Source organism: Myxocyprinus asiaticus, chromosome 5 (assembly GCF_019703515.2).
Source record: "Myxocyprinus asiaticus isolate MX2 ecotype Aquarium Trade chromosome 5, UBuf_Myxa_2, whole genome shotgun sequence".
NCBI lineage: Eukaryota > Metazoa > Chordata > Actinopteri > Cypriniformes > Catostomidae > Myxocyprinus > Myxocyprinus asiaticus.
In genome coordinates, this window is record NC_059348.1 from 27,090,555 (window position 1) to 27,116,981 (window position 26,427).

Consider the following 26,427-nt stretch of genomic DNA (forward strand, 5'->3'; position numbering starts at 1 on the left):
CACTGGCCTATAGGACGCTTGCACGCTTGAATTTGCGGCTTACTACGACAAATCGGAATATATAGGCTATGTAGTATTTCTTTTTCTTTTTTTTTTTTTTTTTTTTAACGTTAGGGCTATGCATTTATTTCAAAAGAAACACAGAATAACTTAAGAAAAATACACTTGTCTTTGTTAAAATGCTTTGAAGTTGACCACACAGCCATGAGGCGCAAACTTGTTAATTGTTTAAGTTGCTCCTGACGTGCGGACAATGTCATTTCAATGATATTCAGTTTAAATGCAATCAATCGCCCAATATCTTCTAGCGCATTTGTGCTTATGTGAACCTTTTTCGAGTAGGCTATGTCTTGTTGATTATCAGCAACGTGGATAGTGAAGAAAAAAATATGACAGTAATAATAATAAGATTTAACATAAGTGTTATATGAAAGCGTGATTTTTCCGGCACAGCTGTAATTAATCTAGCTACTTGGTTAATGACCTTTTCGGACAGTTCTGACAAACAAAAATGACACGTCCAGAGACAAAACTATTCTGTACTGCTTTCCATGTTGATTTAAAAAGGATAACTGAAAATAAATACGCCATAAGATATCAGTCTTATGGGAAACGTTTCACGGATTTAGTGCCACATTGCTTTTTCAAAAAACAATAAAGAAAAGCGATACACCCTCGTCTGGCTGTATGCGTGTAATGCAGCCCAGTCTTTTAAATGTTTTATTGTGGAGTGTTGTGTAAGTAATTACAGTGTAATTGTTAATTATTATCACTTTTAATAGCACCTTGCATATAATGGTGTCTTGTGTAGGTAAGAATTTAAGATAATTCATGAACATTACAAACATTGACCAAGCTGAGCAAAGCATCATTTTATTGAGCAATGCTTATGGGACAGAGTGCTCTTAAATATTTTTAGGCTACAGCACATACACACAAGAGCAGCACACTTTCATGACATAAGTAACAACAGTTAAGACAAGTAGACTGACAACTGATTATATTTTCCTTTGACAGGGTTCACATTTCCTTTTTCCACTTTTTTCTCTCTTCCTCAAATATTTACCCAAGTATCAAACTCACATTGCACCATCAACATGGAAGGATGTTTAGGTTTTACAAATTACACCACATGAGATCAGAACTTCATACTGTATACAATTTGAGACAATGCGAAAAGAGATTTTTGGATCAAGGCCCATAGAAATGAGCTTTCATCTCCACTGTGTCTTCAAGATTCAAATGGGCTATACAGACATCAAATTCATGAGGACCAAGAGGGAACAAGACAGGATTACGTGTTAATAAAGCCTCTTGTGCTGAGTTACACGCCAAGACTTCCACTGAAAGTTGTCCTAAAACTGACATTGCTCATAATCTTTGTTTGTTTGTAAATGATAGGGCAGAAATTCTAATATAGCAACAAATATCTGATATCACCATCAGTCTCAAACAGTTTCAAACAAAAAATAACTTTAGCTATCACAACAGAGAATCAAACTGATCTATGGCAAACTTGATCATTTTAGTTCAGTTACTGAAGCTGTTAACAGGGAAATTTGAGTCTTCACTGTAAATACTAATAGTATTCTCAAATTATATAAAAATAGTTTACTCAACTTAATCTTAAGTTTTTACTATTCTTACTAGTTTTAATTAAGGTACCATTACTCTCTAAATACTAAAGTTGTCATTAATAAAAATATTTAAGTGCCCTAATTAAAAATTACTTGAAATGTCACATTTTGGAATCATAACTCAAATAAATAAGTTTTTTATACGTTAGCTTCAAGTACTACTAACTCAAAATTATCAAGTAAAAATTTGCCGCTGTGTGCAATACCCATAAACCCTTGCGCTTGAATAAATTATGTTTGTTTGGTCAAAACAAGGGAACTCGTAGTAAAATAATAAAAGTTTTATTTAAAAATGTATTTAGTTTTAATTCTTATGACTATAGTTGTTGTTTTGTTGTAGCTGGTTGATAATTGAGATTTTTGTGAAGTCACCATAAGGGTGATTAGTGTTACCTCTGGTGAACTTGGAGCCTGTTAAACTGATCTATTCTTCTTTACTCAATTGTACTTTACAAAAGTGCAGATTTATGTGCACCAAGAATTACTGAGTAGAGTCCAGTGTACCATATGGTAATTTCCCTTATACTGTATAAAACATGTTATAACCCAATTTAAACAATTAAATCAAAACAATGATACTTTAATCATAGACGAGTTAAGCTTACTTGTAACAAGTTAACATTACTTAAAAAATTAAGTTCAGTTTACTTGAGCCAAATAAGTATCTTTACTTAGAAAAATTGAAAAATCTAAGTAAGGTCAACTAATTCGATTTTACAATGTTTGTACATTTATGACAGCAACACTCAATGAAAATATTGCAAGCAGATAAGACCTTGCATATTTACAGCAGGAACAGCAAATCCACCTTAGGATTCATCCTATTCACCTCTCCCTTTTTAGAAAATAATATTTTTCATACTTTTCCTTTTAAAAAATTATTCAAATACAAAATTAAATAATTCAGAGTAAAAAAGGCACACCCTCGCACAGTGTATATATGTCAACATTTCAACACATACAGTAGAATATTTAGGATTATTTTGCAAACAATAATCCAGAAGAAGAAATATCACAATATCTATCTATCTCTCATATATATATATATATATATATATATATAATACTAAAGGTCTCTGGGATCACACAAAGTTTCAACAATGATGAGAGAGAGAGAGAAATATCAACAGTAAGACCTAGATTTAGGCAGCATTCTCTCCCTCTTTACAGTGCAGCTAAAAACACGGTACACAGATTCAAGCATCAAAATAGCGCCAGCACAACTACATTCTCTCACTTAGAGAATGGCCCATTGTAAACTTGCAAATTACTGTAAAAAAGGGAGGTACAAAATATGCTTCAATGTCATAATATGTTCTCTAATCAACAGCTAAACGACATAAAATAGGCAATGTTTTGTCCTTTCTCTAGGGATACAAAAGTGGCAATGCACATGTAACCCATCAGGTGCTTAACACATTCTATGAATCACTACTATTGCTTGTCCCTCTTTGAGTCAGTGGTAAAACTAGAATCGTTTTCATGTGCAAAAACAGTGGCTAGACAAAAGGTTTTTTGATAAACATTATCGGAGTCAACTGCAAATATTGAGCTCCTGTGCAAGTCATTACACTGCACAGCAGGCAGCTAATCTAAATCGAATTGGCTGATTGGAGCTTAACTATGAATTCTGCAGTTGAACCTGGAGTTGCATCCTTTTAAACCCACTGTTACATACGCTTAGTAAACAGATAGAAAAAATGTATCTGATTTAAAGGTACTGCCTGCAGCTAAAGTGTTGCAATAGTGCTAAACTTTAAAAAATTTATGCTCCAATTAATTTGTATTCTTGCTCTCATCGAATTGCAAAACAGACTGAAAAGGGTCTAGCGAAAAGATATAACTTTATTAAATTTGCATCCAATAAAGTTATATCTTTTTGCTAGACCCTTTTCACTCTGTTTTGCAATTCAGTGTGCGGTTAGCAACTTTTGATTTTTGACTCACTCTTTTTGGCTCAACGCACCTGAAGCCAAATTATTTTGATTAGTTTGAGCGCAACATCTCCTTCAAGTCTATTCTTACTCTCATAAAAATTTTTCAGGGCCAATTTACTTTATAGATAGACATATGTTTGAACTATTTTATTTTAAACTGGACATTTTAATTTAGAAAAAAAAAATATTTGCAGAAAATATAAGGGTAAAAAAAATAAGCAGCTTTGAGAATTCCAGTCTGATAATTATACCACGTAGCTGGGCACAAACAACATCACTCGATTTCTCAATCAACAACATCCAAAACAAGGTACAAAATGGTATATATGACACATTACTATATCAAACGCATCCCTTATTAATGACAGAGCCATAAACCTACCAAAAAAGAATAAATAACAGAGAAGAAAAAGAGACTGTAAACAAAAAAGATCTTGATAGATGTCAAGCGTGATCCTCATGACAAGCGGGAGAGAAACTTTTTCCAGCAGAGCACGTGACCACCTGTTTCTCTTCATTTTCACTGCATCCACCGCCTCATTCCCACCTTAGGCAGCAGTTAGGACAGGATGGTGGTGATGAAATCATAAAATCGCTTTGAATATTGCTCGGGGTTAACTGTTGAGATCTCTGCCCCTGCCTGGGGAAACAAATGATAGTTAGGGAAAGGACCAAAAACGGTTTTACACCCTCCAACATGTGTATATTCTGAGTAAACCTGGCACTAATTAAGCACTAGCATTTAGGGGAATTAAGTATTTGTAAATTCATTTTGCAAACAGCATTTCTGGCACTGCGGGGCAACATATTCACATGGGAAATCGACATGTTGCTTCCTAAAGTTAATGTGACCTGAAACCAACCCCATTCAGTCGAATTACTAACAAGAGGCATTCCTCAACAGACATTTTTGCATCAATTCAAGTATGAATCCATTTCCCTATATAACGCTACTTGTAGCGCGTTGCGCGAGCATCCCCCCCAAAACACGCGTTCTTGTCTTGAGGGAACTAGGAAGTACTCGCATTCAGTTAAACAATGGTGAGCATGATTCAAAGGTTGCATTTTTGCTCTAAAATAAAATTTTACCCCACTAACAGTTAGGTTTAGGGTTGGGGTTTAGGTAAGGGGGTAGAGTTAAAATATGTAAATATATATGTAAATACAGAATATAAAATATGCATTCCTGTTGACTGACTGTATTTCATCGACAACTAAAAATACAACTTGCTTTTGGCACCACTTTGTGGACATCACCCAGAAACTGAAACTCACACAGGCCTGATACCTGCCCAATACTTCCATCTTCGGCCAGTAGGGGCAGTGATTTGAATTTCACTAAGCACAGACCGATTTCAGCAACAAAACGTTCGACTTTTGTTGCCAAATTCACAGTGTGATCTGTCTGCAGAAGGAAGGAGACGCTACTTGAAGGGTCATTCCAAACGAAAGTGAGCACCTGAATTCCTTCACGAAGAGCCCTTCAAAAAGCCATTGGCGAAGGGTACAAGCGATGGTCACTTTTTGGACGTAATTTTGATGTTTACAGTAACATTATTCTAGCTGTTGCATTCTCACAATTCATTCTGAAACCTGAGGTAAATTTAAGATGTTATCTGGGATTTTAAAACCCTCAGTTGCTCTCATAAACCCAACAGTAAAAAATATTCCTTACATGTTTGTTTATTCTGCCCAAACGGTATACAGAGACACAGTATGCAGATTGAAAATACAGTATATTTGACATAAAGAAGCAATATTTAAGGTTAATCTGCCACAACAATTTTAACAGCAATGTTATATCAAAAGTAACTTTTAGATTCAAAATAAAGTGGAAATGCACGCAAGTGCTCAGTCCTTCAGAGTGAGTAGGACATAGGCACACTCACTTTCGAATGGAATTCACTCTTTGAAGAATAACAATTGTGTTTCTTACCCCGTGTTTGACTGTCTTTGCTGCATGGGCTGCTTTCTTCTTGGCATCATACAGAGTGAGGATGTCAATTACTGCCATGAAGTAGATCTCTTTTTTAGGAGCACCTGTAGGGGAGAAAAGCTACATTTTTAATGCAAGCTAGAACTGGAATGAAGTGACAGTTTTACAGAAACCCATGGATTTCCAATGTGCAATTTTACATATATCTATATGGCTAAATGTATAGTACTTCTTTACAATTCATTGTAACACATACTTAATGGAAATACAGTAAGGCCCTTTAGTAAGGGCAATTTTTTATGGTTGAAAAATAGACTTTGAAGGAGGGACACTTTTTGGACTCTTTTGACTACAAAGAACACCCTAGTAGCAACCGCACAGCAACACACTAAAAATCCATCCAAACACCTTGGTAACCACCTAACAACGCCCTAACGATATGGCAGTGAGTTTAACGTGCAAAAACCCTTACATTTTCTTCAGAAAATGTAATAAACTAATTATATGTTATGAAGAAGTATTACTGAGACATCAATTCTGTCAAATTAAAAGAAAGCTTCTACACATGAGTGACCAAACTAAAATAATTAATTTAGTTCTAGCTGGAAAGCTACTCACTTTCATGGCTCTTGATGGCATACACATCAATGGTGGGGTCAAACTCTCCTGGGCCCAGAGGCCTACTGCTGTCTAGTGTGTTACTGGGGCTATCTGGTGGGGAGCCGGTGGCCCCTCCGTCACTTTCTGTCCCCTCCTCCTCCCCAGCGTCATTGTCTTCACTCTCCTCCTCGGGCTGCTCCTGCTCCCCTCGCTCCACATCATGGATCCCCACCAGCATACTGTAGTCCATCAGCTTCAGCTGGGCAAGGAACTGTCAACACATTTTTTATCCTTTTTAAGTCATCAAGCGCTAAACCATTCTTTATAATTAGACACAGTTGAATGGCACATAGGGGTGATTAGGGTGAATAGGTATGTTTGAATAAGAGTTTAATGATCCAATTTGATTAAACAGTTCGGGAGAGAATTCTCAATGGATGAGTAGCGGTACACAAACTTTTGGATAGAATTACATGCAGACCTCTACGTCGTTCTTCAGCTTCTCCAGGAACATTTTCTTGTTCTCCTCATCTATGTGGATCTTCTGGCCATCACTGATGAAGTCATTGTCTTTGTAAGTTGGAAGCTCCTTGGTCTGTTCACATTGGAAAAAAGTGTTAAAGTAAATTTAAGCTCTATTTTTTACTTTATGGAATGCATTGTCATTAACATACAATATCATAAATTCTGATTTTATCATTTTGATTTGTTAATATGATTCTCTATGATTGACATAATCAATGTGTCATAATGTTTCAAAAATAATAATGTTTCATCTTGTTTTCATCAGCTTTCTTTTATATTATTCTACAATCAATTCAGTGTTCAAAAATAAATACAGCCTGGCCAGTGATGGCCTAATGCTGTTATGCCCTACCCACACAGAACAAATTAGAATATGTTCTCATATCACTACGTGAGCTCAAAAAAAGAATATTACAGATGATGTCTGTTGTAATTTCAAGCAGACTGCCTCATGTGGACACTCAATGTAACAGTGTGTGATTTACGTTTCATGATTATAGTCAACAATTACCACATTTATAATAATTACAGTGATTAAACCTAAATGCCCCCTTACACAAAGATCAGTGATTACAAACCAAAGTGTACAGTTAGGATCAAGCTTAACTCATGGATTTGATTTTCATGCATTAGATTTGTTAAAAAATATTTGACTATATGTACATCTGTATAGCACGCAATTATTTTAACAAACATCAAATCAATAGCACAATATTTAACCAGGGTGACATCCAAACATAACTTTGCTCTATATGGATAACATCTTTCTGAAGAACTAAACATCAAACAGGACAGCTCCCTCAAGAATCATCAAACCTGAAATGATTCCTGAAGCAAAGGATGAATTGTTGTGTTCAATCCAAACTAAAAGAAAATTCAGATGCTCAGTTGAAGCTATATAAAATAATGAAAAACCCCACTGGCTCAGCAGAACACACTTAAATTAAAATAATGACACACTACTCTTCCAGTTCTTTTTGGAATTCCAGCAGAGATAGTCGATGATGTTATTTCTGGAACAGGACATCATAAAGCACCATCACTGGCCTCAGGTCTATGGTCCCTTGAGGGATCCAGAGGGAACAGTGCTTTGCTGAGGCAAAATGTGGGGTGGTGCATGTTGAAGAAGAACAGAGCAATATGGCACAGTTCTTTGCTGATGTGTCCTTACGTGTTTTATGGCGCAGTAAAAGCGTGTGGCAATCCGGATGGTTTGTAGCTTTTGGCTCATGCGAGATTTGGATGGAGCCCCCTCCTCAGGTTGGCGTGGCTGCCAAGAAAAGGGAAGGAAGATGCAAGCACCCACTGATCAGTTTGCGGAGGTGACGAGCTGAAACGTTTTCATGATATCTTTGGGAAAATCTTTTTGTATTTAGTTATTCAAAAGGGTGAGAACACTCAATTTCATAAAGACATATGTTCAACATGTAAAGCTTTCAGAATGTGGTGAAAATTTCTTAAATACAAAGAGATGGAAGTTTCACCAATTGCATGCATCAAAAGGAACACACAGAAAGTACAGAGTGATATAAAATCGATTGATAGCATGGCTGTTATACAGTAAACAACAAGTGAAGAAACAAAATATCACAGAAGAATGTTTAGGTAATCACAGTTTAGAAAAACTGGAAAAATTGCATAAAATCCAGTGAAAGACAATAAAATCTAGTCTGTATATGACACATATTTACAAATATACAGCTGTTAATATTTGCCAGAGAGTATCATATACAGCATTAGAATAGATCTCAATGGAGGAGAAATAAATCAATAAAGAATTAATCCATCATGCCAGCAAGATTAACATGCATATAGAAAAAAAAGAATATACATGCAAATCATTCACATGCCCTTCATATGTACATAGGTATGAGAAAAACACAAGATCAGGTTTGCCTAATGTGAGAGAATGTTACAAAATGCTATATATTTTTCTGCAGTTTTCACACATTAAATCAATATATTCAATACATTTAGTTCCAAGTGTAATCCAACCATCAAAAGTTCCTGTCGGCAATTTTGTTTTTTTCTGAAACCCATTTCAGTCTGGCCAATCACATTTACATTCTGATTCCATTATCATCTGTCAATCTTTGATTAATTATTTGCAATGGTTTGTGTTAGCACCTCACTCTTTACATGCAGAGATAGGTGCACTTAAATTACGGTGTAAAGCAATATGGGATATCACCATATAAGGGATACTAAGGTAGGGGATCCCAGCAGCATAACACCCTGTAGCTCTCACCTGGTTACCCACTGCAGCTAAGCAGGGTTGAGCCTGGCTAGTACCTGGATGGGCGACCTCCTAGGGAAAACTATGGTTGCTGCTGGAATAGGTGCCCACAGGGGGTGCTCACCCTGCAGTCTGTGTGGGTCCTAATGCCCCAGTATAGTGACAGGGACACTATAGACAACGTCTTTCGAATGAGATGTTAAATTGAGGTCCTGACTCTCTGTGATCATTAAAAATCCCAGGACAATTCTCATAAAGAGTAAGGTTGTAACCCTGGTGTCCTGGCCAACTTTGCCTACTGGCCCCTATTCATCATGGCTTCCTAGTGCACTATGGCTGCCGTCGCATCATCCAGGTGGATGCTGAACACTGGTAGTGGTTGATGAGAGACCCTCAATACTATGTAAAGCACTTAGCGACTAGAAAAGTGCTATCTAAAATGTAAGGAACATATTAAGGTACTTAGTTTCAAATTGACACCACTAGACTATAAAGTGCAATTTTCCATACCCTGAAGCAAAAGAATTCAAGCAAACTGAATTGAAAAAGAGCACAGATTATAATAATAATAATTAAAACATTTTTAACATGTAAACCTCCTTCAAAAGTTCATCCCCTCATCAAAAGTTCTATGCTTTCTTCACATGATAAAAAAAAAAAAAAAATGAAAGTTGGAAATTTAATTTTACCTTTTCTTTGTCACTAGCCTCTCTGGCCACTGTGGATCCCTAAAAAAGTTGTTCAGAGAAAAAAATTTAAATACATTTGTTATTAAAACTGAAATTCTGGAATCCTTTACTCACCCTCATGTTTTTCGAACCCCGTATGACTTTCTTTTTTAGAACACGAAAGGAGATGTTAGGCAGAATGTTAGCCTCAAGCCCAAAGTAAACTTTGAATTTGACAGGAACGCTCAGTGTCAAGTTGAACGCGAGCCTGTCAATGTATCCTCCAGAAATGCCCAAACCAGGACCCGTGGGCCAAAGGTGGCCTGTGATGACCTTAGATTTGGCCCACCTTGCCATATATATGATAAGAGGAAAACAATTGAAGGATGAACAAAAAACACATGTTATTGAGCAGCTATTCATTGCAATAGTTAAGCAGATTGAAGAGTAATGTTTTTTATATTATGAAATTACAAAGTAGGGGAACCACTGCAACTTTTATATTTTAATATAATACAGTTTGAAATAATGCAACATTTATTTTCAGCCCACGGCCCTCAATCAAGTTAGATTTTTGGCCCTTCATAGGAAATAGTTTGGGCACTTTTGACTGTGCGCGCATTCGCGTGCGTTTGGCGCATGTGCGCTACGACTGTTATAAGACACTGAACTATTTCTCATCAGGAGTTTAGACCCATAGAGATGTCCTTATATCCCTTCAGACTCGAGTTATACAAATGCAGGTTCCTCCAGACCTCCTCACACACACGCTCTTGACGTGCACATCCACATCCACTGTTGCTGTTTTTGTATTTTCTCCTGTTCTTTACCGGCGATTACATCTTCTAGCATTTGTTCGTGACAGCAACGGCTCAAATGTGAGTATTTCTACCTTGCGGACCGAGTAATTCATGCAAATATTTCCAGGGGCATGCGCAGTCTGTGTGTTCAAAGATGCGCGGTTAGAAAAATTGGGCTGCACACGTTCAGTACTCGAGCACTCTGCTGATGACAAGATTTGCGTCACAAGTCCTTCGCATCTTTTTTCCATTCACTGAAAGTGAATGGCGATTGAGGCTAATATTCTGCCTAAAATCACCTTTTGTGTTCCACAGAAGAAAGACATATGGGTTTGGAACAACATGAGGGTGAGTGATGACAAAATTTCATTTTTGGGTGAACTATCCCTTTCAGCTAAAAGGTCTAGGTTCATAACACATTCATAAGCTGTTGAATTATATAGAGCATTTTTGTCTGTCATCACTCACCTTTAGATCATATTTTTTGTAAACAGGCAGCCGGTGGCTAAAAACATTGCGAGTGACGATCATGTAGGTCTCATCTCCATCCACAGTGAGGCGATACATGCCCAGAAACTGAGGGAGCAGCGTGTTGCCATGGCACTCCACTATATACTACAGGGGACAAATACAAAAAATCCTTCAGCTCACTGCATGTGAAGATCATTTTAGGCTAGAAATAGTTTTTCCCTCTACCTGGTGGTACTTCTTCAGAATGTTGTGCATCTCGGCTACATCCTCACTGGTGATGATCTTGATGAGATATCTCTTGTTGTATGAGGTGTGGAAACGAGCTCCACTGCGGCCCTGAGCGTCACTGGGAATTGGGGCCCTGCGTGTCAGAGAGTTCTGCCACAGGAGGAAAGAACAGTGAAGGATTGCACACTGCTAACACCAGACAAGCTAGCACTACATTGCTCCCATAAAACGGTGCAAAGCCAATGCTGGCACTGCTCCTAGACTGCAGTCTGCAGTCAGCCTGGAATGCCAGACTGTACAGTCTGGACACTTCTTTTATTGAATCTCACAGATTTTGCACATTCGGATGGCAAAGCGCCTTGTCTTTCTTTCTATAGCAACAGAAAATGTGAGAAGGAATGATAACATAATAGCGTATAGTGCAGAAAGATGTGAATTTGCATTAAACAAATTGCATTACCAAACAAGCAAAAGTAAAGTGATTTTTCTGTGCTTCAAGGTGATCTTCAGTCCAGTTGCCAAAAATATGAGGCCTCTGTGGTTTGCCTCTATCATCATACTCTGTGTGTAGCTGTTGTACTGTGTGTTATTATTTATTTTACTTATGTTCAAAGCTGTTAAAATATCTTCACAGCTATGCAAAGTTAAATTTATTTTGTAGATATTTATATTGGATGCCTTTATTGATTTGAGGTTTTATGGAAGTCACCTGGAGACAGTTAAAGACAAATGCAATATGGTGCTAAAACTGTGCTTTCACTTCAGCGAAAAGGTAAATGCTGATTCCTTTGATCACAGTGCTGGCTCAACAGTAGTGTAAGTGTAGTATTGAGGCTTTCTGGGAAATAGGCCAAATTCAATAAACAATTTTCTGCATATAGCATTTCTAGCAAGGTCTTCTAAGCCTGAAAGATCTTATAATTTGATGTTTGCTGTAGAAAATAAAATGTATTATTACTGCAGTTTACTTAACAATTTAGGATAAAACTACACTGGTTCATATAAACTAAGAAATCAAAGACAGCTTAATTTTTTAATTTAAGGGTTCATATGATGAGGAATGAAAATGTATTTTATCTTTTGAGATATAAGATCTTGATGCACAGTACTATATAAACACACAGTAACTTTAAGAAATCAAAACATCCTCCCCAGTCCAAAATTAATATTTATTGAAACAAAGTTGCACACAATAAATGCATCAACACATGAGTGTCTATATTTACATTTTAGTTATGCCTAACTGGTGATCAGAAACACTACGCTTATAAGTTCCCTGATTATTTCCAACCTTATTTAATAGAATCACGTTACTATATCTACATTTTGCAAGATGATTTTTACATGGCTTGTTGTATGTATCAGTTTCCTGGTGAAATAAACACTTTTGACATAAAAAATGTAAGACTTTTATTCACTTTCACACAAATCACCAGTAAAACCATCAGCTTATCATTTCATAAACACGTTTTAATTTCGCCCTGTTCCTCCCACAATGTTATCTTGTGACATCTACACTATTACCATAGTGTATTACTTGTAAGGTGATACATTTTAATGTTTGCATTACAACATTAACAACTACATTTGCAAGCTTATTCAAGCATGGTCAATTTGCATGGTACATCAACTGATGAAGCATTGCACTTGTGATGCAAAGGACTGGGGTATGAGTCCCAAAGATCAGGTGAGTCAACACTTAAACCAAAAGTGTCATAGAAGCATCACGAAATGATGTTTGTTAATTTAAAACTCAACAGAGAATTAACTTTCAAAATCTCATCTATTTTTCATCTCACATTTGCTTTTTATGACACTACCAGTTAGGTTTATGTTTAAGGGGGTTGCACACTGGACACATCTGGCGGACGACATGGCGCATTCTAAAATTCAAAACAGCTGTTCAATGAAGGTACACACACTGCTGCCGCTCAGCATCTGTCGGCGGCGCCAAGCTACGACTCCGGTGGCAGCTCAAATTTCTGCCGCACCACGGAGCGCAACTCACATATTTTCCATTTAATTCAACCCAAATCATTAGCAATGGACACTGATTATTTACTCTAGTGTTGTTCATTCTCGAAGAAAGCAAAAACCTTGGTAACTTTTGTGTGTACCGTCTTCCACCTGAACCGCATTGACATGCCCTATGTTTGATACCTGCGCCATGTCGTAGCCATGAAGTGGCATGGTGATTCTCGTCCGGTGTGCAACCACCTTTAGGGTAGGGAGGTAGATTATGTTGATTTAAAATTCGATACACTATTAACCTTAAAAACCTCATCTGTTGGGGGCCTGGGTAGCTCAGCAAACAAAGACGCTGACTGCTACACCTGGAGTCGCAAGTTCGAATCCAGGGCGTGCTGAGTGACTCCAGTCAGGCTTCCTAAGCAACCAATTGGCCCAGTTGCTAGGGTGGGTAGAGTCAAGTTGGGTTAACCTCCTTGTGGTCGCTATAATGTGGTTCTCGCTCTTGGTGGGGCGCGTGGTGAGTTGTGCGTGTTTGCCGCGGAGAATAGCATGAGCCGCCACACGCGCTAGGTCTCCGCAGTAATGCGCTCAACAAGCCACGTGATAAGATGTGTGGACTGATTGTCTCAGACGCAGAGGCAATTGAAATTCATCCTCCGCCACCCAGATTGAGGTGAGTCGCTACGCCACCACAAGGACTTCAAGCGCACTGGGAATTGGGCATTTCAAATTGAGGAGAAATGGGGAGAAAATCCACAACAAAAAAAATCTTTAACACACTTTTAGCACCACACGGTGGACATTTTCACCCCGGAACTGCCACAATGTGTATAAACCACTTAATGTAATTTTGCAACAATGCCGCCACAGTCACAATATTTTCATGAGATCAGACTAATTATTTCAGTCCGATCTTTAATGTTTGTGTGTCGCATCTTAGTGTGGATTTTTGGTACCCTGTCACAAAGAAATGTGGACTTTGCAAAGAGACTTATTGAAAGATAGGGTCATTTGTTTTTCAAGGCACAGCATAAACGTTTTATTCAAAGGCTAAATATTTAAAGGTTAAAATATGCACAGATAATAAAAAGAAAATCGTAATTTACTTTAAAAGTAGACCTTAGGGGACATTTTTTTTAATATTTAAGCACTTAGATACCTGATATTCCTGATCATCGATGGAGAACTTCTCCCTCAGATTGCGGAAGACTAGGGGACAGTACTCCTTAAACTTGAAATGGCTTGGCATGTTCTCTCTTTGTAAGTAGAAAAAAGGTGCAAAAGCCAATCACTGACGAAAGCAAAGCAATGAACACATACATACAAAACAAGATGATCATTCTAATTTTAACAATATCATCTCAAGTCAGGCTCTCTTACTTGTTGAAGAGGTGATTGTCCACCTTGATCTTAGAGTTGGCTTTGAAGTCATCAGGCATTAGCATAACAGGAATTTGGATGTGACCAAGTTCATTTATCTGCAAGCAAGCAACAGAACAAGGCAATCGTACAAAAAAGGAAAGAGCAATTCACTCAAATCACACCAAATTCTAAAATGATATCACAGCTGAAGTACATCAAAAAATGTATTCATATCAGCTCTGCAATACAACAGAAAGGCCTCTGGACCTGCTCCAAGTAAATAAATAAAATATTTTTCTAATTTACAGAGCACTATCTGCAGCACAGGGGCCATTTCTCAAAATGTGGTGCACTGCTGGACTACTGCCAAGAAACAACATAATTTCACTAACAACAGCAGTAATGAAAGACAGTGCTGTCTGTACCAACAGGTTAAGCATTACTTATTTGGCTGGACTGTCCACTTCCTTATTTAGTGTACTACATAATTTAATACAAGTTAGTAGCCTGTCAGGGGCAATACCACATGCATGGCTGCACATTTATGCAAGTCCGTTTCAATAGTGACATTAACTGAATAAAGTACAGTGCAAAAATATTTCTGTTAGTGTTCAAAATGCTTGTTAGTCCTTCATGGTGGAATCGAACCTGTTTATTTGACACTCCTTTTCTATCTCATAAAAACACACTATGAGGTGTTGTGCGTATGCAGAGAGTTATTTCGGTGCATTTTCCTGTGCCTCCATCTGTCCCTGCCGCATCAGGTGGTGCCGTCCTGTCTTTTAAGAAGCATTTCACTCAATAAAAAATACTGTGCTTTGTTATTTAAAAGAGATGACTAAATTGTATGTAAAATAGGCAATAGTTTCTGAAACCAAATATGTCCATGTACGATTTACGTATAAGATAATGTGCTGATCAACAGAGTAATTTGGAAACCCTGATCTACTAACCACCATTTTCAACTGTCTAATTCTGCATGAAAACATAATATTACAGAGAAGATGCAAAGCTAACCTGTAGTCTAAAATGCAAAAAAGAGAAAGAGGAAATAGAGAAAGAAAGAGACAGACGGGGGAGAGGGCAGCAGGTTCACTAAAAGCAGCACTGAAACAGCAGCAGCTGAAAACGGGAAAGGACAAGCCACGGTCAACTAGCCCAAGCTGTTCAACACAAACACACACACCCCATCTACTCTTTATACAGTAGGTGCGATGTGATTCTAAATATCTAAATTTCTTGCATGAACTAAAGGCAACACTGGAATAAATTGTCATGTCACAATGGTCCATTTTCAACGCATAGCTTAACACATACTCATGATAATTCCCACAGTGAGCTAAACCTGATGAAATCACAATGAAAAAGTAAAACTAAATGGGATAGTTTACCCCAAAAATGACATTTCTGTCATCACTAACTCACCAGCATTTTGTTCCAAACCGGTATGATTTTTTTCCTTCCATGGAACACAACAGTAAATGTTAGGCAGTATGTTAGGGACTGACATTATCAGTCACCTTTTACTTTCATTTTATGGAAAAAGAGATGCAAAGGAAGTGAATGGTGATTTAAACTAAAATTCTGCCTAACATCTCCTTTTGTGCTAAAGGAATAGTTCACCCAAAAATGATAATTCTCTCATGATTTACTCACCCTCCTGGCATCCCAGATGTGTATGACTTTCTTCTGCAGAACACAAATTAAGATTTTTCAAAGAATATTTTAGCTCAGTAGGTCCTCACAATGCAAGTGAAAAGGTGCCATGAATGAATGGGCACTTAAGGGTACTTGAGTATATTTTATTCCTTCTGTAGATTAATTTAACAAAAACATCGTATGACATGTTCTTGGAATGTGGGTAAATGTAGGCAAATTTGCACCAGCTCGCTAATAACACACCGGTGATTATGTCAACCCGATATCATACAAATTTGTACAAGGTGGCTCATTCGTATGAAATCGCGTGAGCTTATTTGTATTAGTGGTGGTGATTTATTATAATTTTACTGACTCTAATCTTTTGATTACGTTCACCAAAAATATTTGTTCATTGACCATACACCGATCAGCCACAACATTAAAACCACCTGCCTAATATTGTGTAGGTCCCCCTCGTGCTGCCAAAACAGCACCAACCCGCATCAAATACTGGGCTTATCTTTTACCAAGACACAGACAAATAATAATAATATCTTACACTGTACATCAAAAGCTAGCACAACCAACCATTTCCATTCGTAATTCATGTCATTTTAACTGTATGGTCTTAAGTTATATTTACACATTCATAAATTGGGGATAATGTTTCGTGCACACCTATAAACTTGTCTTTATAGTTCAGTTCGTTTATGAAACACTTCTCATCTCGTTCAGACTCAAATGACCGACTAGCACTAATTCAGTGAAGGGGCGTATTCGTGCAGCAGGTCGAACCAATGATATGCTGTCTCACAGCCTGCACTCGAATGCTATAAGCTCGTGCTATAGTCAGTCTTTACAGGCATGAATAGCAGTAGAGCTCATTGGCTTTGAATGGGAGACATGTCAGTGAACGAGAAATATGAGTCAGTGTATGGAGGTGAACGAGAACGATTCGTTCACTTAAAAGATTTGTTCAAAAAAGCTGATTTGTTCATGAATTAAACATCACTAGTTCATTTGAATTTGTACCATTTGTTGACAAATCCACAGATGTTTAATGCAGAAGTAATAAAAAGTTCCGTGTGTCAGACAATCTGTGATCCTCAAGGATCAGTGTTTGAACCCCTCCTCTTCTTGATGTACACATCACTCGGAGCAGTCATTGAGGCACATGGATTTTCCTACCACTGCAACGCAGATGATACACAGGTCTACCTGTCGTTCCAGCCTAACGACCCTACTGTCTCAGCTCATATCTCTGCCTGCCTCTCGGATATTTCGGCCTGGATGAACGAATGACACCTTCAGCTCAACCTTCCCAAGACAGAACACCTTGTGATCCCAGCCAACCCATCTGTTGACCACAACCTCACTATTAATCTTGGTTCAACTACACTAACACCAACCAGAACAGCCTGGAACCTTGAAGTGGTGGTAGATGACCAGCTTAATTTCACTGCACACATCTCATCAACCGCACAGTCTCGCAGATTCGCACTTTACAACATCAGGAAAATCAGACCTTTCCTGTCTGAATATGCTACACAGCTCCTGGTCCAAGCTATGGTCATTTCAAGACTGGACTATTGCAATGCTCTGTTGACTGGCTTTCCAGCTAACACAATTAAGCCAGCAACAGAATGCAGAATGCAGCAACACGTCTGGTCTTCAATCAGCCAAAAAGGGCTCATGTCACCCCATTCTTGATTTCACTCCACTGGCTACCTGTAGCTGCCCGCATCAAATACAAGGCACTGACTCTGGCTTTCAGGACAGCCAATGGAACCGCACCCTCTTCAATTCACTTCTCGTGTCTATGCTCCAACTCACTCTCTGCGGTCTATAAATGAGCAACGCCTGTGGTCCCATCTGCTAAATGACTAAATGTAAATGTGTACATGCTTCTTAATTTTATGCCCTTACCCAAACCCCATATCTAAACCTAACCTTAGAGTAGAGTTCCGAAGCATGATCTGAAGCAGAAAAGAATATGTTATGTATGACCGAAGAAAGTAATTGTTGTGTTTTAGAAGGAGACACCTGATTGGCTTGTGTAAAAGTAGTATGAATTAGTACGACTCAACTCATACAAATTCAAATGATTTAGCCAACTCATACGAATCCGTACGATTTCTCAGTGAGAGTGTGTTGGTTTATGTTGACTGATCATAAATGACTGATCAGGAATTAGTTGTCAGCCTCAAAGCAGGTGGAGCTCCAGGTCACACCTACCGATGATGTGGACCAAAGGCACTAAGGTGTTAAAAGCTGGTAAGAAATTTTCCTGAAAGTTTGAGCTGGCGAACTGTTACGAAGCACAGAAACAAACTCAGAAACACCTTCTTTTGGCCAAAATTTGTTCTGAATGACCTCACATCCATTTGTTCTTCGTAGAAAATGTGCTGGTACATTTGGTCATGCAGGTTTGGAACAACATAAGGTTGAATAACTGATGACAGAATTTTCCTTTTTGGGGTCTATCTATCCCTTTAATACACTGATAACCATGTTAAGAAATATGTAACCTGATTATCCTCTAGTATGGAATGCATCCATGTAATTATATCCAGATATAGATGGTATGTAGTATAGTAGCTTTGTACCCCCACACCCTCTTTACACTTGGTTACATAATCAATGTACAATTTCATTTAGATAAAGCCATTGAGATTAATCAATCATGGGGAACATGTGCGCTGGGATACAGTATCATTACATGCAATTTTATACTTCCTTTTATTGCATTTCAAGATCTGAAATAATAGCATCACTGGAGCCTGTTTTCTCAGCAGACTAATATCTGTCAGCACATAAGGCTCATCACCGGTTTACATAACACAGTGCTACTACAAATTCACATTAACGGCAACTGACAGCGTAGTTCCTTATGTGCTGAGAAAAGAGGCTGACTGAGTGAGTTTCGTTTCAGTCCCTAGTTAAGGCAATTTCTCATTCCTGCTATGATTAAAGGGGCCTTCTTTAGTCCCTTCACTTCAGACTTCAGCTATACCTCAGAGACTGTTATGTAAGCAACTTGAAAAAGCTTATCTGAGACCATTCTGAATGGAAGAAGAGGATGAGAGAATGAAAAATCTATGGGAGGGATAATAAAGGGAGAAAAGAGTGAAGAGGAGGTGAGGATTAGATGAGAGAGTTGAGATACAGTGATTAAGTAAGTAGTGGGAATGAATCGGGAAAAAAGGACCATCAAGGATATGCTTGATGTAAAAAAAAAGAGGGTGTGGGCTATATGTAGTCAAGGGAGGGGCTCTATTGGCCTAAATTACAAAAATAGGCAAAAAACATAGGCGATATTCCTGAACACTGCATTTATGAGGTCCAAAGTTCCCGTTTGCCAATCATGTCAAACATGAAGGATGGACACCTTATTATGAACACATACATCCAATGACTGGTGAAAGAAAATTTAAATTCCTTTAAGATGGAAATGAAGCCAAGATGGAATCAAGAATATACCAAAGTGTTTTAGATATTGTTCCATGTATTTGAGTCTCCAGGACTAATGAGAAAATGGGTCCATGAAATGTATTTCACGACAGATTACAGAATACATGCTGCAAAATGTAATTTGTAACGTATTCCGTTAGATTATTCAAGGTCAGTAACGTTGTGGCAAGGAGGAGGGCAGATCAGGCTAATCAAGACGACGAGAGGGATAAAGGCCACCGGAGGTGGCAGTTCGGGAGAAAGAGAGCTACAGGCAGCTGCCCTGTATGCGTTTATGTTTGTGTGTTTTTGTTTTAAGTTAATCATTAAATTATTATTTATATTGTCAAGCCGGTTCTCGCCTCTTCCTTTCCCTTTTACCCTGTTACATTGGTGCTGAAACCCGGGAAGGAGGAAGGATGCGCCGTAGTAGAGTCCTCGCCACTACCATCCACCCCAAAGAAGCAGCCGCGGCCATCTACCGGGGGACAGAGGAGCCCGGCCGCCTAAAAGCGGTGGAACGACCGCCGACCGTGAGGGGAGGAGGGGCTCCTTACTGACCGCCTGCAGCAGTCGGGCCACTGCCAGGGGCGGAGGAGACCCCTACCGGCTGCTAAAATGCGGCAGGGCGTTCCGTCCACCAGGGGCCGGAGGACTGCCTCCGATCCACCCAGGGAGGAGCAGCTGTCATCCACTAGAGTCATCCACTAGAGGGTGGAGGGGTGACCGAGGACCAGGCTATGGCGTATCAGAGAACCGGCGAGTACGTTTTTTTGTCTCTCTCTCCCGCTGTCGCTCCGTGTTGGCCTTTCCCTCTCTTTTTTTGTTTGTTTTTCCCTCCCCTTGTCTCCCTCCCAGGTCCAAGAAGGAGGGGAAGACCTGCCTCCGGCGGCCTTTATCCCTCTCGTCAGCTTGATTAGCCTGATTAGGGGCCGGGCGTGCGTCATCAAGGCCCGGTCCCACCCTCCTCCTTGCCACAAACGTATTCTAAATACTTTGGATTACTTCTTCAGCACTGGTAGATTTTTTCACTTGTTTTGACTATAAAAACTCTGCCAGTACAGTAAGACAAAATACACATGTTAAAATACATTCTCTGAAAAACCTAAATATCTTATGCAGTGTTGTTTCTAAAACAAGATAATTCAAATTGATCTTGTTTTAAGGATTTTTAGATATTTTTATAGGAAAACAATACAAAAATTATTATCAAGAATATGATTTTTGCCCTAATATCAAAGGTCTTACTAGAAAAAAAGAAATTATGATCCAATGTGAATTTTCTTGATAAAAAAATATTATCGGCTAGAAATAGCATTTTAGCTTAGCGTAAAGTTGACAATTTACACAAGGTTTATTTCTATTTCTTCTGCTCCAAACTTACTTCAAACTTACTTCTCTGTCTGCTTGTATGAATGTAACACATCATAATAAAGTGTTTCAATGCTGTTCAAATGCACTTTGGATCGCATCATTGATATGTATAAATGTTTTCCATCTGAAAGGACTAAATATTAAATGAAACAAATGACAATAAAATGCAAAGTAATCTCTTCAGTAATCAAAATACTTTTGAATGTAACTGTATTCTAATTACCAATGATTTAAACAGTAATTGTAGTGGAATACAGTTACTTATATTTTGTGTTTTGAATACGTAATCCCGTTACACGTATTCCGTTACTCTCCAACCCTGAATGGGTCATTATAACAACCTCTCACCCTGACTTTAGAACAGTACCAATTATCCTAGGTACACTTGCACATAGATTGGTTGTTCCAAGCATCTTGGAGAACTTGTCACAGTTCTTCTATCTATTTAGGCTGTCTCAGTTGCTTCTGTCTCTTCATGTAATCCCAGACTGACTCAGTGATGTTGAGATCCGGGCTCTTGTGGTCATAATATATGTTGCAGGACTCCTTGTTCTTCTATTCTACTCTGTTTGCAAAAGGAACGTTTGGAAATGTAAAATTTAATTTCTTATTTTCACACCAAAGCAGAAGATATATATATTTTTAAAAAAACATCTTAAGACAGATGTGTTTGTGAAACATCTAATATGCCCAAGAATTTTGCACAGTAGCATTAGTTTAATATGTACATCTTCCGACAAACTGAATGGACTAAATTATTTTAACAGCTGATGCACCTCTTTTGCCAGAAGTGGTGTACTGGCACACAGTGGTCTTATTTTAGGTCAAGATAAAGACATAAACAAGAATAAAATTATTCAGCCAAATGGCCTTAAAAAATAAAGTATGACATTTTATGTTCCATTTAAGTCCTGTTTAGGGATGAATTATGTGACCTACAAAGTCTGGTGGCATGAGATGCCACTATAAAATGCACAACAGCATTTTTGAGGTCCACCGATGTATCGGTTTTGTCGATTAATCGACACCGATAACAGATTTCTGGAACTATCGGTTATCGGCATAAAAACTATCACTTCACTGATGCCTTGTATGTTTGTTTCGACACGTGAGACTACACTCTGCATGGAGCGGAACACTTCAGATGCGGATTTAAAACATCAACAATGAAAAGGTATTATACAATACACTACAGTACACATTGTCATATCATTATAAAGTAATTAACTTGTTGATTAGATGCTGTATAAATAGAGAACAGCAGTATGTTTGCTGACAATGATGAGAGAACGCTAACATTAAAGCTAACCTCAAGCGGTTAGAACAATGTGACAAAATACACGCAAGTCCTACCCAAATGTTTAAATGTCACGATTGTTACCATCTAATACCATCTATTTATATCCAGCTGGTCACGTTTATGCATTCGTTAGCTAGATAAGTTGCATATTTAAAGCTAGTGTCATGAGAAAGCAAATTAATATCTTCATGCAGCCGAGAGAAACATATAAACAAATCAAAAATGCATCTGATTTCAATAAAAAAAAATATATATATATATATATATATATATATATAATATAAAAATTATATCACTGTAATACGGTGACTTCAGATCGATCACGTTTTGCGCTAAAAAAAGTTAGACACAGCGCAACAAATACAGTTTAACAGAAAGCAGTTGTCTCAATATGCTTTTAAAGTTCTTTTTAGACACATCATCTAAAAAACAGCACTCCTGCATGAGATGTTGAATAAACAAAAACAAAGGGAAACAAAGATGTTCGTCTAGCACGCGTTTACATAGAAAAACAAACGGATGGTTGCAAAAGCGTTCAGTGTGAACAGCCCCTTACAGTTGGTGGAGGTCTTTGGCCATTGCGCCTTGCTCTCTTATAAGCGTTTCTCAGATTAAGCAATGAATTGTTTAAATTCTTTGTCAGGATAGATGTTCAACTTGGAAATGTGTCTCGAGATCCTCATGTTCAGTTCCAGTCTGTTGTGTTCCATCTGTTTGAACAGCCCCTGGCCTGGGCTCATAGTCTGAGCCGCTTCACCACCGAGTTCAGCCGAATACCACTGGTATCTGAGAATATTGCTACTCTACATACAACTGTACTGAATAAAAACAATGTGGTATTTCGCTGTTATTATGAAGCTTGAGTCTGGAATAGTAGGAATCAGTGCAAGTGTAACACCATGTGAACTGTCAATTGAAGTGTTTTCCCCCCTCATTTTACTTTTGACTTAACATTTGAGAATATGGACAAACTAAAACGTATTTATTTATTTATTTTATGCATATTAGTTGAAAATAAAATGCTCTTTATTTAACAGTCAGGATAGGAATGTTCTATGCAATAATATAATGGTGTAGTATGGTTTCTGTATTTATTTCACCCTCTTGTGGACTAAAGAAACAACGTCAATTTAAAAATCAGCTGACTTTAAAATTCTAATATTAGTTCATATATGTTAATATTTACATATTTATTTCATTTAAACAAGTACAATACATTTTCATGGTTCAGTCAGTACTGTTTATTTTTGTAATAAAGTTCAGCACTATTTTACTTTGAGTGTTATTTTTTCATTCAGTATCAATTTTAAAAACTATCGGTTGATTAATCGGTTATCAGCAGGTACAGCCCAACTTAGTTATCGGTATCGGTAAAATCCACTATCGGTGGACCTCTACAGCATTTTCAATGGACATTGCCTTGGGGATAACATAACATTGCCATTTCATTCCATGATACCTCAATAATAGCCACTAACATTAATTACTCCTGATAAACTTCTGATAAAGGGAGACATAATTTAAAAGCTTCTTAAATGGTAATCGAGAGGCTTGTTGATAGCATACAGCAAAGTGCAAAAAACAACACATCTGACATCTTTGACTTCTTGGCTACTAAGTGCAATACGACTGTTCGGTTAGTACCTCCACACAACATAGAGGTACCAAATAATAGTTTTGCCCATCTTCTTATGCATGTGCATTATGGGACCAACTAATACCTCCCAGACACTGGTGTTGAGATTCCCAGGAGATCAATTAGGGCTTGTCTGATACCTGGAAATCTTCCATTCCCCCTGGGGAAGCATACTTTAAACGCACCTTGTTGTTTAAGATTTAGAAATAGCAAATAGCACATAATTTGGTGAATACTAAACGCGAGAAATCAGTTTAGTTTTCTTACAGCGTTAAGCACTCGCAATAGACGTGGAATAATGACCTAAATACTGTCTACAGCATTTTACTAGCCATTCAGAGTCCTCAAGTACTACGACAGTGTGCCAAAGCCTCTCTCATCCGATCATTTTAACGCACCAGCTCGCGGAGGCAGCAACAAAGTCGCGCCTGGAGAAATACCTCCGATGTTTAGAGTCGTACATTGACGTCAATGCAACCGTTTTCGAAGGATCAAGAAGCAGCGAGAGGGCTGTTACATGCGCCAGCCTTCAATCCGCTCAGAGGGCGCATCGCTGGTGTCATAAACCGGTAACAAAATGTAACCCTTACCGAGTGGTTCACTCCCCACATCAAGACGCTGAGGAGCGGGTCGCTGGCCCGAAACAACTTCACCTTCTGAGACACGAAGTGTTTCTTTTTGGTTTTGCTGGCGATGGATGCAGCAAGGTTGCTGACTGAAGAGGCCATGTTTAGTGGATGAATGAAATCCCTCTTTGCGCGTGGCACTATGCGCGATGTCTCGACAAGAGCTGTTCAGAATCAGCAGCGCCCTGTTGGATCTTCACATGCGATTCGTTCCTTTCTTGTTTTAATGCAGCATGTTCATGCACCCCTCTGCAAACGCGCAGCTGACGGGCGATGAAAAACGCGCAGAAGTCCTCTATCCACCAACGCACACCAGCTAACTGCTAGCTGTCATTGACGTTAGCTTGAAGGTTACAGTTGGCTGGATGTGTGCGCTAGTACTCATTCACACACACAGACACAGAGCTGTGCGAACAACAATTTTAGCTCGCTCGGCAAGGCATCCCACAAGCTCAAATTAATAATATCCTTGTCCATTGTGTGGCTACACATCGCATGTACTACTAACAATAATTAAAAAGAAGAACCGTCTTCCGATACAGAATGCAAATACTCCACGCCACTCCTCTGTAAAGGTGTGCCGCCTCATTTAAATCATGGCCGTTCACAACCGTTATGGTGGTATTTAAAAATCCTTAACAATCGCTCAACGACGGACGAAACTAATCAAAACCAGGCACTATACCGAAAAAGGAAACGACGAAAAATGTCCTGCTGAAGTTGAGAGACGAAGACCGGGCATCTGAGCATCTACTGCGCCTGAATGCAGCATCTGCCCCTCTGACAGCTCTCAGCACGCTGACACATAAATGTTGCGTTTCACGTTAAGCTACTGACCAGGGCTGCGTTTCCCAAAAGCATCGTTAGCCTAAGAAGATCGTAGAACCCACTGATGCCAATGGTCTCTACGATCAACTTAAGTTTGTGATGCTGTTGGGAAACGCAGCCCTGATGAAATACGACATGATCTACTCATACAGTGCTATTGGATTAAGTGTCTCAATTAATGTTTGGCGAATAATAGAAGCAAGGAGAGCTTTTTATGCTCAACCTCAAAAAAGAAAGCTACGCGTATCTTTGCGAAATGAGTCCACACACAACAGAAGGCGCCGGGGACTTAAAATACTTAATTTTGTCTACACCACGTGCAGGTGGATAATAGTTTAGTATGGGATCATAATCTAAACGTGCGTATTGATAAAACCTCAAATATGCATTGCATGTAAGCATTCACTTCTTTGTTTTTCCTCTTCTTGTGTTAGGGAAAAATTGATACCTCGAAAGCTCGAATCAATTCCTAATATATATATATATATATATATATATATATATATATATATATATATATATATATATATATATCTTTTTGCATAGCTTTGAATGCATCTCAGGTATAATCATGACAGAACTATTCAGAAGTCTAGCATGATTTTATGAAATTAAAAATGCAGACCCTTTCACAAATGTTTTAATCATTCTTTTTTAAATGTAGGCTACTACTGTATTTCTTAGTATTTAGTAATATTTTTAGTTACATAAGTAGTGCAAGCCGAAAATATGACTTTGAACTTTAATACACTTGCCATATGCAAGAATTACACTGATCATTCCAATGCAATTTAATCTTAATCACTAATCACTTTGGTTGGTACGTGTGTTGTATCCTCTGACCGCGGGGTGAGGGTGGGGTTGCTACGCTTGGATACAAGAACGGAGAGGAGTGGATACAGTGACACCTAGGACAGAGAGGTGCGGCTGGGAGGGATGGCCAATGGGGTGGCCAGGCTTCTGTCAGGGGGCCGCCCCCTTCTAGTTCCGCCCCTGTTTCTCAATGCGCCAAGATGCGTGTTCTTGTGATTTTATGAACTGCCCGATGGCGGCTTTATCTGTGTTTTACTGCCCTCTTCTGGCATTACATTGTGAATACGTGCTACAATTGCTTGACGCTGCGAACAGAACGCAGGTGTGTCCAGACGCGTTTTTAAAAGTTGACGTTCTTTTTAAAAGGATAGTTCATTCAAAAATAAAA

General features: G+C 38.4%; 1 protein-coding gene across 1 annotated transcript; it reads right to left on the reverse strand.

Moving 5' to 3' along the window:
* Positions 1 to 857: 857 nt before the first annotated feature.
* On the reverse strand, positions 858 to 25,250 carry LOC127441501 (phosphatidylinositol 5-phosphate 4-kinase type-2 alpha-like). The gene is made up of 11 exons (XM_051699014.1): positions 24,363 to 25,250; positions 14,390 to 14,487; positions 14,169 to 14,265; positions 11,036 to 11,188; positions 10,808 to 10,954; positions 9,561 to 9,599; positions 7,807 to 7,905; positions 6,592 to 6,705; positions 6,129 to 6,381; positions 5,511 to 5,614; positions 858 to 4,214 (listed from the first exon to the last, which is right to left on the reverse strand). Exons 1-11 carry the CDS (start codon positions 24,498 to 24,500, stop codon positions 4,134 to 4,136), a joined length of 1,323 nt encoding a protein of 440 aa, XP_051554974.1. The 5' UTR covers positions 24,501 to 25,250; the 3' UTR covers positions 858 to 4,133.
* Positions 25,251 to 26,427: the final 1,177 nt, after the last annotated feature.